General features: G+C 39.6%; 1 protein-coding gene across 1 annotated transcript; it reads right to left on the bottom strand.

Moving 5' to 3' along the window:
• Nucleotides 1-1,604: 1,604 nt before the first annotated feature.
• Nucleotides 1,605-16,504, bottom strand: gpr142 (G protein-coupled receptor 142). Its single transcript, XM_022216499.2, has 3 exons — nt 15,822-16,504; nt 4,304-4,451; nt 1,605-2,787 (listed from the first exon to the last, which is right to left on the bottom strand). Exons 2-3 carry the CDS (start codon nt 4,440-4,442, stop codon nt 1,829-1,831), a joined length of 1,098 nt encoding a protein of 365 aa, XP_022072191.1. The 5' UTR covers nt 4,443-4,451; nt 15,822-16,504; the 3' UTR covers nt 1,605-1,828.
• Nucleotides 16,505-17,524: the final 1,020 nt, after the last annotated feature.

Below are 17,524 nucleotides of genomic sequence, written 5' to 3'. Positions count from 1 at the left end.
GAGATGATGAATTAATTTCACTAACAAGTAATGACTAATGATAGCCTAGCCATGCTACACCCATGTTTCTGACGGCACAAGGGTCTAGGGAAGCTCGACAGGGAGGGAGGCGGGCTAAAAGGTTGTCTATCAAATCCCTCTGCAGCAATTGGGTAGGTATACAACCAATCAGCGCAACGAATAGGCTGACGTAGTTCCGAGAGCACCAGCGGATTGTGGCTAAGTCCCATTAGCTTCCCAACCAGCGGAGCCGCGGAGCCAACTGGTATATTAAGGATTTGCCATATCCCGTCGGCATAAGTCCAAATACGTCTTTCTTCTCAATGAAACACTTCAGTGCCGTCCTTTGTTCATCTTTTAAGTTGAATTTTAGCTTCAAATCTTTAAGGGCTGTGGCCAAAGCCGAGTCGAAAGATAACTGTTTATTGTGCGCCGGTTGTTTGTCAGAATCGTCGCACCTCTGTCGTCACTTAGTTACGCCCGCCTTCTGACTCTACACTTCATGGTGATTGGTCCGGCCAGTTTTAGGAGAATCCAGCCTCGAGCCTTATGGAGGGTAACTAGACCCACCCTGGCAGAGAATTAAATTCGTTGCCGTGGGTTGTCTAGCGCGGCTAGGCTAGACTAATGAATCATTCCAGCTGAAATCACCATATTTCTGCTTTTTACAGCACAAAATAGTGGTATTTCTACAGATATATGTAAAATGTTAGCGTACTGTGTCACTTTCCCAGATTTTTTATTTCTTTTAATTGCCTGTTAATGCATTTTTAGAAGGTTTTTCCCCACATTAAACTTTGTGGTTGTTGGAACAAAAATATCACAGGAACTGTTCAAGATAAAAGCCTAAAATTTTCAGAGTTATTTCTCATCATGTCATTATTTCACAGTCTACAATAGTGGACAACTAGAACCTGAACAATTTCTGTCTTACTTTAATCAAACTATCTACCAATGTTTTTGTTTTTGTGGTACAATGTGTCATATCTGCACAGTTATGAAAGTTTAACAAAAACTTAAAAGAAACATTATGACCAAGTATTTTACATGGAAAAAGTATATTATGGGTCTTATTTTGTACATGTGCTTCAGAAAATATCACTAATTGACTTCTTCATTAGCGATTTCTTGCTGCCATGAGCTCAAAAATGGGACATTTCATGTTGCCTTAATGTTTTATTTCATACATCAGCTCGCCCATAATCAGAGGTTGTTTGATCAACTTGTCCAGTATTACAGATTGTGAATCAATGCTGTGATGAGGAATAACAGTGAAAATTTCAGGCTTTTATCTTTATTAGTTTCTGAAATACTGTCATTGAAACAGCTTCCAATTTCAAAAAAATACAATAAAAGAAAGTCTGCAGGCAGCAACTTTGGAAAGTATTTGATATGTCAATCTAAAATTTCACAGATACCATTTTAAATATTAATAGTTTATGATCAAACATTTTAAACAAATCAAAGCTGGCTGAGCAGAAGCTCCTGGTGATTTCAGATGGAATAACCTTCATGTTCTAGAGGATTAATCACAGAGAAAACAAACTGTTATTTCCTTCTTTCTAATTAAAATGTGAAAAATACTGTGTCATGGAGCTACCATGTATGGAAAAGGGAAAAATAACTTCTTTTATTTTCAAAGAAAATAAATCCGCTGCCTGTCATCTGATCTGATTTACAAGGACAAACAACAGCAGGTCACATTTTACCAGACAGAAAACGTTCAGTTCATCTGAGGCCCTGTGAGAGCTGCTGGAGCAAAGCGCTGGTCTCTGGGGTCGGAGAACTCCGGGGCCGTGGGACGGCTGCTGGTTATGATTAAAGGAGGTCACGAGGGCTTCCTGGCCCTGCGAGGTGACAGCGGGGTGGACTCCCGTTGCCAGCGCTTGTTTTTTCCACTGTACAGGGAGGACATGGAGGCGTTGGTGGGCGCCTGGTGCTGAGGCAGCGCTCGGCGAGGATACAGCGGTCCGCCTCGCAGCAGCACCACGTCCCGAACGGCGTCACGGAAAGGTTTGCTGACGAAGCAGTACAGGAAGAAGTTGACGGCCGTGTTGAGCATGGCCAGCATGTTGGACAGGTCGTAGGCCAGGTGGATCCTCCAGTCCCGGTGCACCGAGGACACGTAAAGGTGGTAGATGACCACCACAGTTCTGGGGGCCCACAGCACTGAGAACACCGAGGTGATGGCCAGCAGCATCGCTGTGGTTTTACCGAGCCGTTGAGGTGGCGCCGACTTCAGCCCACAGTCCTCCTGGCAGCGCTGCAGCGCCTGCCTCGCCCTCAAGGTGCGAATTATCAAAGAGTTCAGCACCAGAAAGATGCTGCAGGGCAGGAAGTAGATGATGGTCACATGTGTCCATATGAGGACGGTGTCCAGGGCCGTGGGCGGGTGGCTGTTCCTCCACATGTCCGACCACCAGAAGAAAGGAACGCCCGATGCGAGCGATAACATCAGAACCACCGCGATGATCTTCCGGGCTCGAGCCGGGTAGCTGATCTGCCGGTGGAGCAGCGGGTGGCACAGTGCCACATAGCGGTCCACGGTGAGGGGGACGGTGGACCAGATGGAGGCGTGGTTGGCGGCGAACTCAGCGGCACTGATGGAGTGCAGAAGGAGTGCAGGGACATCCCGGTGGAACACTGCCGTCTCCAGCAGGAAGCCGACGAAGATGATGAAGAGCTGTGAGAGGATGTCTGATCCCGTCACCGCCAGGAGGTAATAATAGAGGGCCTTCTTGGTGCGACTCGCCAGCCTGGACAACGCCACCGCTGTCAGGATGTTTACTGACAAACAAACAGACACAACATTAGATACGAGTGCATCTAGGTGTCATCGGATATTCAGTAATTCATTTACAACTCAAAACTGAAACAAATCTTAAATCCTAGTGCTGGTAAAGAAGCTGATCCCAAAAAGGGATCAGTGTCAACTAAAAGTCTGCTGGATTCTTAGAAAAATGCCCCAGAAACACTGAAAGATGTTCCCCAGAGAAGCAGGAAAATTGTTGTGGCGTCAATCAATCAAGTTCCTTTCAGCGTAGGCGATCATTTCATTTCTCTCCAGCTCTTCCAATCTTTTGCTCCCTGAATTGTGACTGTTGCCCATGCCATGTGAAGCCGTGATTTCAGTCAATCTATCATTTTCATTTGCTGTCTGCCTCGTCCTCTCTTCCCGTTAATTTTTCCAGTTGTGATGATATATTCCAGGGTCTCTTTCCTTAACGTGTCCAAAAATGTTGCTTGTCGTTTCCTAATTTTGTTCGTAACCTAGCCTAATTTATTCAAACACCTGCTGACTAGTGTGAGTTAATTAAGCCTCGTAAAAGTCTCTGTCATGGTGCTCCTTTACTGGCTAAACTACCACACTGCTGCCTGTAGTCTGAGTGACACCTCCTCTGGTCTCTACAGTGTTACACAGTAAGAGGCTCCACCTGGTGGAACAACCAGGTACTACAGCTAAAATGCTTGAAGTGTGTATTATGTAGGAAAATGCTATCAGCAGATACTAAGAGTTAAATGACCCTGAGTAGATTGAAAGCAAAAACAAAACAAAACAAAAAAAAACAACAGAATTGGGGCATTTCTAATCTAAGGTGTCTAAAGCCGAGTTTCATGTCTGGGATGGTTTGCAGCTTTTATAAATGTTAGTCTGTCTTGAATTAAAAACACTTTTCTATAATTTACTGTAGCTGCTTCTCTGCTTGTGGAAAAATGTGGATTGATTGAAGTACAAGCCGTTGATTTTATTCGTCTCCCTGTGGGAGTCGAACACAATTTCTCCTTTGTAGTATTTTATTTCAGTCTTGTCAGTAGCAAATATTTCTACTGTATATTTGGATGACGGTCTGAGAGCCTTTCAGGCGTTCAGCTGGTTAGTTCGACCTTTAGCTTTAGTTTTCTCTGGGGATGGCTGTGCGACAGCAGCAAAGAGGTCATCTGAAAGCGGTGGTGATGCTCGTTTCGAACACCGCTGTGTCTGCTGGATCAATACCAAGTCATTATTGATTGAAAGTAATGAGAACAAAGCTGGGCATTGAGTTATTTCCACCTTCAAGTGTTAAAATCGATTCTGAGACGGTCTGAAGAGGGTTAGCTGGATTGATGGATGGATAAACAGTCATAAACTCTGATTATCAGATGATTAGATTATCATAACCTGTGAGGAAAGCTGTCATTATGTGGTCATGTCGCAGCAGTTTATTATCTCACTGGTCCATTAGGGGAACAGTAATGAACCTCTAACTCACTTTTCTATCGATTTCATCCATCTTGTGCTCAGTAAACTGGTTCAGTTCTTTACCTGGAACTCCCACACAGAGCAGGACGCTGTAGTAGATGACGGGGATGAAGCCCAGGACACATTTGGACTTCTGCAGCTCCTCGGAGTTCAGGTCCAGCTCCTGGTAGCCGGACGCTGTCACATTGGGCCAGTCGATCATGACCGTCCCCTGGAGAAGAAAATGAACATCCAGTTTATGTCCGCGTCGATTCTAAATCATCCAGGTTGGGGTGATCATTGGAGCTACGGTAGAAATTAGAAATCTAGTGGACTTCCCTTGTAGGTTCTTGAAGACTTTTCACCTGAAACGTCTTCAAGAACCTACAAAGGAAGTCCACTTGATTTCTACAATCTAATGTAATTGGAATGAATGAAGATTAGCTGTACGGGAGCTTAAATTTATTGAGACTTGGTTGATATCCAACATGGTCATAGATCTGGAGTTACATCCATTAGATGGTAGTTCTTGTTGTTGTTTAGGCGCAATTAGAGTTCAAGTCTCAATCAAACCTTTTGGATCTCACACCACAATAGAAAGAAAAAGGCTGAAACGGTTGATTCCACGGCTGTTCCTCTAAATGTTCATGCTCTTAATACAGGGATGTGATTTTTCCGCAAATTCGCGGAATTCCGCTTTTTTTCAGGGATGGGAATTTACCGCAGCTCCGCCGATTTCCGCCGATTTCATTTGTTTGAACGCTGATTTCACAAGTTTGAACACTTTATTGTCCCTGATACTCCCGCGCGATGGTAACGACGTTAACGATAGCTTGTTAACGACGATTGTAAACGGCCCAGCGATTGGAAGTTGCTGCGCCGCCGCCGCCACCCCCGCCCCCCCCACAACAACCTTCCGCTAATATCAGAACTTGCTGATCCCATCCCTGTCTTAATAACAGTGGGTAGGTTCTTGAAGCCGTCTGAAACGTCTTTGAGAACCTACAAGAGAAGTGTAGTTGGTTTTTACCGAAGCTCCAACGAACATCCAGTTCAGTTTGTTGGCCACTTGGCAGTTGGCATGTGTGTAGAGGTTCACGTCAGGGAAAAACTGGAGGTTTTGCTGGACTCAGGTTTAGTCTGGTTATATTTTCTCCTTCTGTTATTAAGTAGTACAAATGTTTAAAGGAACAGCAAACCTTTCTGCCTTTTTATTTCCATTATAGTATAAGAACCAAAAGGTTTGATTGGGACTTTAACTCCAATTGCATCTAAACAACAAGAAGAACTACCATCTACTGGACGTAACTCCAGATCTATGAGCATGTCAATCAAGTATCCACAAAAGTTCCTGTACAGCTAATCTTCATTCATTTATTCCAGATTACGTTAGACTGTAAATGAATTAAAACATCTTCTCCGTTTATTTGACTGCATCACTGTGGCTCCATTTCACCCAACTGATCATATATTAGATAGGACAAAACTCGAATGGAGAAGTTGCTTAAAACATGTAGTGAAATGGACGTATTTATACACAAACCATGATGTACTTGACAAGATGTGAGAGTGTATAACAAAGTGTGGTATTTTCCTAAACCAAACCATTTAGTTTTGGTGCCTAAACCGAACCAGACAGGGAAAATAAAGAATAAAAGAAAACAAAATTTATGGTTTCTTTTCCATCCCCAGTCTCAAACTTTGGTCCAATCTTAGATTTATGCCGCTATCTTCACTCATAACTCCTAAGATAGATTCAAACTGTCGACCTTAATATGTTCCCTTCAGAGGGAATTGAGAATACAGTTTAGTTGTATAGAAATATAACTTTATGGAGATACGGTTGATGAGATTGAACAATGGATGTTTGTTATGTTTGCTTATATGCTGAGGTTGTTGGGCAGTCCAAAAACTTTGCACATCGCCATAGTAGCACCTCTTCAGCGTCTTTTTTTAGGGGAGGAAAAGTATCTACAAGGGTTGGTACGTCCAGGCGACCATAAAAAACTGCTGATCTAAACAGTAATTGAGGACAACAAGTACCATTTTTCTAACCTCTCGATGTTTTCGTCCAATAACAGTCACCTCCTTTAACACCTCCATCCACAATGTCAGATTGCCAGTGTAGGTGAACATAACAAACCCCTTTTGCTATGTTTCGTACATTCTCATAGAATTGAATTTACTTCCAATATCTTCAATTTTGTTGCACTCAGTCACGGCAGTGGTTGAAGCTGTTGGATTGTACACCTCAATGGTAACAGAAAGCCACCTTAACAAAGTTCCTGCAGCGGAAAACCATCTACTGATGCTGATGTTTGAGAAGGGAAAACATCTTCTTCAAGTTGTATAACAGTTTATCAGAGACTCCTATCTATTTACGTTTGAGTAAGTGCTCTTGTCTTCCCTGAAAATGACCTGGAAAAGCTTGTAATGGGGTTTTTTTCAGGTCAGATTCTATGCAAAGCTTCACAAAATGGGCCAATGTTAGCAAATCACACAAAACGACTAAAAACAACAGTAAACCAGTGCTTCTGTCGAGTGTTTTCTGTGTAATAGATCCGGTTTAAAGAGCTCCTCTGTCCCACATCATCATCTAAAAACCAATAAAACCACCTCAGTGTAGTTTATTTTGACTCACCCACCATCCTGCTGCCCCAAATACCCACTAGAGCAACAAATGTGGAGTAATCTGCTGCTGGAAATAGTCCCAATCAAATGCACTGTTTCCTCAAGTTTTGTAATAATTGCTGAGCTTTTGCTGGAATAAAATGTGAAGATGTTTGTATTTAAAGATTTACGACTTTAGATAGAACCAGAGACACAAACAGTAGGACTGTCAGAGTTGTTGGTTTTGGTGTTTTGTTCTGTGATTTAAAGCTGAAATTCTGAACACTGGAATGGATTTAGGGAACCAGTTAATGATGGAGTTGGCAGATATGATTTTTAAAGGCTTGAAATGACACTACTTTGAGAAATTAAGCCTCTGTGAGTAAAATAATTCTTTTTAGTGTATTTTACTGTCAGGTTGACAATCAGTCACTATTTATGTTCCAGTTTACTCCACTGATAATTACTTTTTGTTAGTTTTTTTGGTCTATAAAATATCCGTATACAGTGAAAAACCTTCACAGTTTTCTACAGAAATGTCTCATTTTAGTTTTAAAACAATTAAAGTTGAGGAAAAGCAGAAGATTCTTACATTTAAGAAGCTGTAACCAGATGATATTTGACATTGTAGCTCTAAAATGTACTTAAAGCAGTTCTCAACAGGGTTACCGCTACAAATCAATTTGGTTTCTGTGGCTGTACTCTCTAAAAGCACAAGAGAATCAGCATCAAAATAAGCTTAAACTACGAAAAGGAAAAATGTTCACTATGCAGAACATTCTGAATAATGTATATGAGGTCACTGGTTTCTAATTATTGATTCATTCATCTGTTCATCACTTTAATTACTTTCTGTTTCACTGATGGTTTGTTTAGTTTGTAAATTCCTCCCTGGAGGTCCAATAATCCAATAACAAGGTGTCACTGCTGGACTTTCCAAAAATAACACATCACAGTTTATATGCAGATTAATCTGAAAAAGCAAAGTCACTGAAGTTAGCCAAACAAAAATGTGGTGGAGTAAGAAGTGCAAACTGCACTGAAGTAGAAGATTAAAGAAGCAGAAAACGTAAATATTCAAGTAAAGTAAAGTTTGCTTTACAGGAATAAAGATTATGATTAACATTACACATTAACCAAACAAGTTTAAACATCGAGGTTTAGATCCTATTATGTCACTTATGATGTGATTTTAGCTGAATAAATTACATGTCAAAGCATGATTAAACCCCTTAAATTGTATATAGAATACTTCACAACAGTGTAACTCTCTCTTATATTATTGCAATTTAGCTACAACTCTACTTAATATATATTCCAGAACTTAATCTATCTAATATAAATATTGAGGCTAAAACTCTACTGTGAACTGAAGTTTTAACCCGTACAGATGAAAACCCAACAAATTTTAAGGATTCCCTGAATCTCCTAAGAGCCAGCTTTTAATTTCATGTGAACTGTTCCATGTTTTTCTTTATTTTCTATCTATTTAATATCATGTCATGTATTTTATTGTCATTAAATGCCCCAAAACCGTATTTAAGTTCAGTATTTGTACTTAAATGTACTTGCATAACTGGAAGAATTTGTAAAATATCTACCATTCTTTTATGAAAACATGAATGATCAGATTAAATACAATAAATTCTTTGTCTGACCACGAGTCAAGTTTTTCCATGATCAAATATATTTTCTAAAACAACAAAAAGGACAATATTTCATACATTTTGCCAGGGTATGTAAACTTATGAGCTCATCAATCAGATAAATTTGTATAATAAACTGTATTTTAGGGTCTTGACCTTCATATTTCAACTTGTTCGGTCAATTTATAACAATTCATAATCATATTTCTTCACTAGAAGGTGATTTTGGCTCGAAGAGTGTTATTTTAAATGTGCTGTATAGAAAACAATGACTTTACTTGATATTATATCAGCTTGAAATGACGATAAATCTAATTTTTCCAATGGTTAAGATTAAATTATTTTTCTGCGTCCTCAGAAAAAACTCAGATGTTTTCTTGGTCAAATGGACTCAAAAACAACCCGTTGACGGTAAAAGTTTGCTGAGTTTGTGATCAGTCAATTAAACTGCAGCTTGACAACACCAGATGTTCTGACAGCCGTGACCCTTCCTCCAGTTTAACCTTTTCACCTGGACGCCCTCCATCCTGTTTTTCTCAGTCTGCCTGCTCTCCTAATTTACTCCGCTCATCCATGAAGCCATATTTGGACTCCGTTATCTCTCAGGCTTTCAGCGACGAACCATTTGTAAAAGCTCGAGCAACATAAACATCATCACGGAGCCACAATCAGCCCATTCATGAATCTGTCCTCACGAAGCCGGCGGGGCAAACTCCATCGATAACAGTTGGTCCTATTTAATTACCATCATTGTAAAGGCTATTTGTCCACCAAAACATGTGCATGTGCGCCATTTGCCCCGGCACATTTTACGGCCTGTAGCAGGAATGCGATCATAAAGTTGCAGGAGCAACTGCTTGCAGTGCTTGGATGCTTTAATTCAGCGTGATAAACTCCCAGTGGAGCCAAAATCGAAACTCAATCAACAAAATCAATGCTGTAATTCACTGTGAGGAGGTCAAACAGACAGAAACCACCTTCTGCCTTTCTTTACATTCCCTCCAGATAAATAGATGCTTTATTGATCCATTAGGGAATGCATCTAAGCAACCTTCTTCTGATAAGACCTGTAGCTTTACCTGATTTAACCGTTAGCAAACACCTTGAACAACAAGGAACTTTTACGGCCTTTTTGTCTGGATCCAAACCAAAATCTCAGACTGAATAACAACTAAAACTTGGTCTGACATAAGTTGGTCTAAAATTGAGTCAGGTTTGTTTTGTTTCTTATCTTAAAACATTATTTGGATGGGTCAGACCAATCGCTGGAACATACCACCTATCATTAGAACCAGAAAAAAGGAAAATGATCCACAGTAGCACATGAGCAGATCACGAAAAACTCAAACTATAATGCCAGTACATGAAGATGCACAGTTGCATTAGATCAACCAATGAGAAGGACAAATTTCAAAGAGCAAGGAGGCATACTGTAGGTGGTGATGACAAGATGTGATCTGTAAAGTTCTTTAGAGCGCTTGTGTAACTGCAAAACTTGAAAACATTAACTTGATTAAATGCTCACAGTTGAGCTAAAACATGAATCTTGGTTCAAAGCTTGGTTCATATTTTCAGGTGAGAAAAAGGCCTTATATTTAAGGGACAAATATTTGGGAACTTTCCAGCGACCTAAAGGTTTCTTCAACCCTTTGATTGCATTTCCAATGCTAATGTCTCACAAAGATGTGTTGAACCGACGCTTCATGAAGCAGCAATATGAAACACTGGCAGAAATAACAAAATTCTACAGAAGAAATTCTCATTGCCGGTTGCTGTCTCCAATTCCTTCTTGATATATGTCTCTGCATAGATCGTTAGGCCTGGATGTCATCTTCAGCTGTCACTAGGTTTCCTATGTAATTCCATGTTGTTGACTCGAAACTCAAAACAAGCAAAACAACATGCTAGCTTTCTCTACTCCAACCCAAAAGCAGTTTACTACCCTCTTAACAAGGGCTCTTTGGTGGCAGAAGAATTTGTCTAGTACTTCATTTGGACCCAGGTTCCTTCAGAAGGAACACGGTTTTAGTCCAGTTAAGGTAATTTAGTTAGTTTTAGTGGAATTTGAGGTCATCAGTTAACCATTTTTTGTAACTTTTGTCATTGTGATAACAACAAGAAACGGTAATGAAACAGTGATGTTGGGTTTGAGTCAGGAATAGAACAGCTTCAGTCTTAGTTGGTAAAGTCCAGTGTTTTGTTGGCCCATCCGTCCACCATGACTTCCTCCTTATGGTGACTTTAGTTATGGCAGCTATTAACGGTTGGTCTCACAGGATCAAATAGTATTGGATCATATTAAAATCTATTGTTTTATCTTGTTAGCATGTCCACATATTGTTCTTCTATTTTTACAATTTGCCTTTGTGTAGCGCTGAGTAGTTTTATAGAGTTTGAGCTGAGTTGCTGGTGTTCTCGACCTGCAGCAGGAAAGTGAATACTTTTATTGAAAATATTTCTAGATACATAATGGGGATACACAAAGGTTTCTTTTTAGGGGTTTAATTGATGCCTAAAAACAGAGTTTAGAGTTAAATTACAACGTTTTGTCGGCTCATCCATCCACCTTGACCTCCACTTTATGGAGACTTTAGTTTTGACAGACACTAAGGCTTTCTCCCACAAATAGACAAAGAATCTAAAGTGAGCTGGTGTGCTTGAGCTGTAGCAGGAAAATGAATACTCTCATGCAAAACTTTTCTAAATATGTAACTTTGACAAAAAAAAAGTTTACTTTTTAGGGGTTTGATTGATGCCTGGAAACAAAGTTTTGTTGGCCCATCCATCCACCCTGATCTCCTTATAGTGACTTTAGTTATGTTGACCGCTAAGGGTTGCTCTCCTGAAGGAAAAATCATGATACTGGGTCATTTTAAAGACACTCTTCAGTGAAAATCAAATGTTCAACCTTGTTTGCATGTCCAAGTAATGTTACTCTACTTATACAACTTGCATTTGTGTAGCGTCGAGTAGTTTTATAGTGTTTAAGAAGAGTTTAAAGTGAGCTGGTGTGCTTGAGCTGCAGCGGGAATTCTCATGGAAAACATTCCTAAATATGTAACTGTGACACACAAAGAGTATTGTTAGGGATTCAACTTATGCCTGGTAAAAGTGTAGAGTTAAATTACAAGGTTTTGTTGGCCCATCCATCCACCCTGACCTCCTCCTTATGGGGACTTTAGTTATGGCGGCCACTGAAGGTTGTTCTCCCAAAGCAAAACGTAATATTGGATCATATTAAAGACCGCTTTTGGTGAAAATCTAATGTTTTTTCTTGTTAGTATGTCCACATAATGCTACTCTAATTTTACAATTTGCTTTTGTGTAGCATCAAGTAGTTTTATCGTGTTTGAGAAGAGTCTAAAGTGAGCTGGTGTTCTCAACCTGCAGCACGAAAGCAAATATTCTCATGGAAAACATTCCTAAATATGTAACTGTGATGCACAAAGATTATTTTTACGGGCTTTATTGATGCCTGGAAACAGGTTTCAGTGTTAAATTACAAAGTTTTGTTGACCCATCCATCCGCCCTGACCTCCTCCCTATAGCAGCTTTATTACTACGGGCAGTAGAGGGTGCTGTCATAGTGAAACACAGTATTGGGTAGTAACAGATCACTGTCACAAACCACACGCTTCCATAGGGTCGGTCTAAAAGCTCACGGTGGGTATTCTGGGCTTTAGATAGCCGGCAGCTGTCTGAGGACTGACTGGGACGTGTTTTGTGAATGAGGGAGTCGGATCAGGAAGGACAACACTTTGTGGTCGTCTCATAATGGAAATTTGTCCCAGCAGACGAGCACACTTCGTCCACGGTGCTAAAATTGGATCTCTGGCTGACATCATCAATCAAAAGGCACTTGAAGGTCTTGGCATGTGTTATTACCTGGTAAAATACCTTTAAAATCAACACATCTGACCTCTAGATTTAGTCAAGTTGTTTAATCTAGAACTATTTTCAGTAAAGATTAAATAAATAGCAAAAGAATGTCCTGGAAACACAGATAAAGTTCTTCCATTTTTCAGTCTGAGCACCATAAAGAGCGTTTATCTGTGTTTGCTGAGCCTAAAGTTTATTCTTTGTCTTGGAAACAGCACTTGGCAGGTAGGAAAACACGCTGATAAGGTCTATTTTATAGTCATACAATCACAATGTCCATAACGGCTACTGAATTGACACAGTGTTTATGTTGTTTTGTTTCCAAGCTTTCACAAAGACCATAAATTAACCTCCACGTCCGACGGCTCTGAAGAAAATACGAGCTCAGAGACGTTTACGGTACGAAGAGGTTCCACTTCGTTTTTAAGGTTCTTTGTCAATAAAAAACTCTCCTCATATTTCACGTCTTGTTGTGGAGAAACGTCCCACATGCTCAGATAGGATGTCCCATCCAGTATTAATAGACTCCCATAGGAGGTGTGCTGTGAATGCAGAGAAACCGCATCGATGCAGCATCTGACCTCCGACTGAAAACTTCTCCTTGCTGTTGTGGGCTGTACAGGTCCATGCATGTATGTTGGAAATGATACGCAGCAGGTAATGTGTTACAAAAGTGGTTTAAAGCTGATTATTTAAGGAAACAGATTCAATTCCTGTTTGAAAGACTAAAGAAAACCAGCAAATAGTCACATTTTCGGAATTTTTGCTTAAAAAATCACCTAAATTATCAAGATTATCCTCAAATCAAGCAGTTTTTCATACAATTTATTATTGTTTTTTGTAATAGCTTTCACAGTATTTAAATTATCTATGGTTCTAAATGGTATGTTTTATTGTTGGTGGTGGAGTCTTCATCTGGATTAAGTTTACATGAATGCAAGTTTCAAAGAGCATGCAGCCTGTAATGTCTTAGAAAGGTGTTTTAAAACTGATTATTTAAGGAAATGGATTCAATTTCTGTCTGAAAGACTAAAGAAAACCAGCAAATAGTCACATTTTTGGCATTTTTGCTTCAAAAAAACAAGCTAAATTATCAAGACTGTCTTTAAAAATTGTCTTTTTTCAAACAGTTTTTTATACTATTTATTCTTTTTTCTGTGGTAGCTATTCACAGCATTTACATTCTCTGACTGCGTTTCTAGAAAGCAGGTTTTGTTGTTAGGGGTGGAGTCTTGCATCGGATTAAAATTGATTTCATACAGTTTCAGGATTCAAAGAGATGCAGTCTGTAATGTCTCAGATAAGTGGTATAAAACTGATTATTTAAGTCTTTGAAATACTAAAGAAAGCCAGCAAATAGCCCAAATTTTTTAGCGTTTTTACTTTAAAAATCAAGATTACCTTTAACTCAAACCTTTTTTCATACAATTTATTTTTTTCTCTAATAACTATTTACAGTATTCAGATTATCTGACTGTGTTTCTGAATAGTATATCTTGTTGTTTGTGGTGGAGTCTTCATCTGGATGAAAATTAAGTTCACACGAGTGCAGGATTGAAAGCATGCATTCTGTAATGTGTTAGAAAGGTGGGATAAAACTGATTATTTAAGGAAACAGATTAAATTTCTGTTTGAAAGACTAAAGAAGCCCAGCAAATAGTCACAATTTTGGGCATTTTTGCTTAAAAACTTGTATAAATGATCTAAGTTATCAAGATTTTTCATTCTGCTATCTGGTTGATCCCAAACTCTTCAATGGTGGTGCATTCAAGACTCAGAAAGTCATGCAGCAGTGTGATTTTAACTTCTCTATCCACGCTAAAGTTTGACTTTGTTTACCACGGCTCAGTCTGACTGCAGCAGTTGCTCATGCAGCGTTTCTGGATAAAAACGGAACCCGATCCGGACCTCTAGCTGAACTCGAGCCTCTCTGTTGTATAAGATTACACATCAAACAAGGCAGAATGCCGCTGCAGACCTGCGACTCTGCGTTATCTGCTCAGACACCTGATCTGCTTCCTACAGACGATGGAGGACCGACTGGGAGAAAGATGATCTTCATGAATGAGAAGATCGAGAGGCTGCCAGAAAAACACGACGCGAGGGACCAGTAATTACTGCAGCCGTCGTTAAGCAGCAGCCCAGTTCTGCTCCAGCCAAGAAGCTCCGAAATCCTGGAGCGTCCTGAGAGCTTTCCTGTGCAGACGTCGGGTCCCGTGGGTCCCTCAGACTCTTTCTTCAGAAGGGTTTGATTAAATCATCTATCGTTCAGCTGCAGTCAGGAGAAATGAAAGGACTGAACAGACTCCTGCAGTCAGATGTCAGCAGGCGAAACTCTGAAAACCTGACAGCAGAAGCGTGTTTCTGTTTCTGGAGGTTTAATCCTTATGTTGTCCTGCAGGTCAAAATTGACCCGTTTAAAAGTTCGAAAATGTGGGAAAAAATATATTTTCACAGTGAAAATTTTGATGTCCACATTTTCAACATTTTTGGGAAATCTTTGAACATTTTTTGGTGGAAATTTTTTTTTTAAATATTTCTTTAAGAACATTCACATAAAAATCAACGAAATTCGCTGGATTTTCGTTGATTTTTATGTGAATGTTCTTAAAAAATATTAGAAGTTTTACTGATATATATGGAATCACTTTAGATATTTTTAGTATTTTTTGGAAGATTTTTATTCATTTTTTGAAAATATTATTTTATTTTTTAAAATTTTTATTTCTTGCCAAATTTGGGGATTAAAAAAAATTCAAGGGAAAGCTTTAAGGATTTTTTTTCCTGAAGATTTTTGCAAATTTTTATAAGTTTGAGGAATTTTTGCTGAATTTTGGGATTTTTTCATACACTTTTGATATTTTTAGGATTTTTAAGAAGATTTTCACTCATTTTTTGAAAATATTTAAAAGAATCTTCTTGCCAAAAATTTGGGGATTTTTTAAAAGTAAAACTTTTAAGGAATTAATGGAATTTTCTTCCTCAAGGTTTTGCAAATTCTCAGAAATTTGGGGAATTTTTTTTTGCTGAATTTATGGCTTTTCTTTTTAAACAAAGAAACAATTTTTTGGTGCCTGTAAATGAAGACAACGGGAGGGTTAAACTGAGCTCCACTCAATTATTCATCACCTGAACCAACAGATAAAGGCCAGCAAACATGTCAGTGCTTCACATGATGCTGCACGGAAAGAAAAGCAGCAGATTGTGATGCTCAGAGTTCAGGATCCAGACGAGCAGCAGAAACACAAAGACACGGTGACAAATGGAGGAAGACTAAGGAGGTTAAAAACACTTGAGATCAGAACACTTATGAAACAGCTGGACGTGAGACAGACCAGACCTGCTTCCTAAAATAACTTTTATAATGAGTCCGTTCCTCGCTCCGACATCTGAGGACATTCGTGAGCTGATTGCACAAGAAATCATCTTTTTACTAGACACAACTGTTGAGTTTTCCCTGGCTTTACCTTCACATCCAGCTCCAGGAGTCGGTTACAGCTGGTGATCTGCTCGGCTTTTCCCCCCAGAGGCTCCGACAGAGTCCCTGCTGGACGAGGAGGAGGATGAGGAGGAGAAGTGGAGCCCAGGCAGCCGGTTCATCACTGCAGCAACTGATCCGAGGGAGAGGAGAGAAATGAAGCCGAGGCGAGTGGAAACGAAGGGGAGGGGAAACAGACGAGGAGAGAAAACACCTCCCCGAGTCTCACATCCTTCTTGAAGCCCCAAAGTTGGAAAAGTGACAAAATAAATACAGTAAAAGCTGTCAGACGAGACACCAAACACATTCTCGGCAGAGGATTTAGGAATTTACACGTTATTATTCACAGCAATTAAGAAAATGTAATGTTTTAAACTTATCAGCTGAACATCCAGAGTTTAACACGTCCACGTGGTGTTTACATGATGAAGACATCATGACTGAACGCTTCAACCTAAAGCTGCAGCTGAAGCACATTCAGGCCTTTAGGGTTCTTATGTAACAAACCTGAAGCAGAGAGTCCATAATTTGTTGTTTTAAGTAATTATTTTGGGCAAATTTAAAATGAAGCCGCTCAGATTTGGTTTATTTTTTCATGGGAGCTGCACATCATTACTTCAAGAACTTTTGAAAATTAGATTTTTGTTTGTTTTCACAATTTCTGGTTGTTATGACTGGTGTATTTTTGACAATATTACATGCAGTTCAAATCCATAAGTCTGTTTCAAGCGTTCAGATGGTTTTAAGAAGGTTTTTTTGTTGGTATTAGTCCTGAACTGGATTAAAATTAATCTCAGAAAATCTTACATCATATAAACCAGATTGATTTTAACTTTTTAGTAACCAAACTGACTGAGAAATTACAGTTGTTTTAGTAGTTATAAGCTATCATTATGGTAAAGATCCACTTTATTTACCCCGTTAACATGTCCTTACACAGTAGGTCCTCGGCTTACGACGTCCTCAACCTACGGCTTTTCGCTGTTTCAGAGTTACTGGTTCCAGGTGGGTCCTCGGTTTACGGCGTCCTTGACCTACGGTGTTTTGTCGTTACGTTGGAACTGGTTATGGCCAGGTCCTCGGTTTAACATACAGCTTTTCCTTATTAGTGGTTGCAGGTGGGTCTTTAGTTTACGGCGTTCAGTCAGAACTGGTTACATGGAACTAGATTGCATGCAGAGCGGATGAATACGTCGTCATGTGGCGCTATAAGAAGCTTTGTTCACGTTCGTCGGTTGTACGCCACCTTAGATTGTGCTACATTCTCTAACTTTTTGCCCTTCATTATGGCTCCCAAACGTGATCAAGTAGATCAAATTGTAAAAACAGTGTAACATATTCTGTTACCTTCTTGTAAAGTGACTCATACATGCAGGAAAGTCGTTGGTATTCATGACTTTTCCTAAGAACTGGTCAATATCGTGATGCATGTAACAGCTTTGTTTACTTTTTCTCCGGAGTCCCGACTTACAGCTAAAAACGGCTTTCATCACACCGTAGGAATGGGGCTAATGTTTTTTATGCTAGAAGATCAATCATAACTCAACATTTCCACCTTAAAGCTGCAGCGAACCGACAACAGAAACAGATTCAGATTTTCAGGGTTCTTATGTAACAAACCTAAAGCAGAGACTCTATAATTTGTTGTTTTTTACAGGATCTGGGTTGTTTTAAGCAATTCATTTAGGCAAA

This window comes from Acanthochromis polyacanthus, chromosome 19 (genome assembly GCF_021347895.1).
Source record: "Acanthochromis polyacanthus isolate Apoly-LR-REF ecotype Palm Island chromosome 19, KAUST_Apoly_ChrSc, whole genome shotgun sequence".
NCBI classification, from domain to species: Eukaryota; Metazoa; Chordata; class Actinopteri; family Pomacentridae; genus Acanthochromis; species Acanthochromis polyacanthus.
The sequence above is the reverse complement of the archived record's forward strand: the minus strand, read 5'-3'. Positions and strand labels throughout refer to the sequence as shown.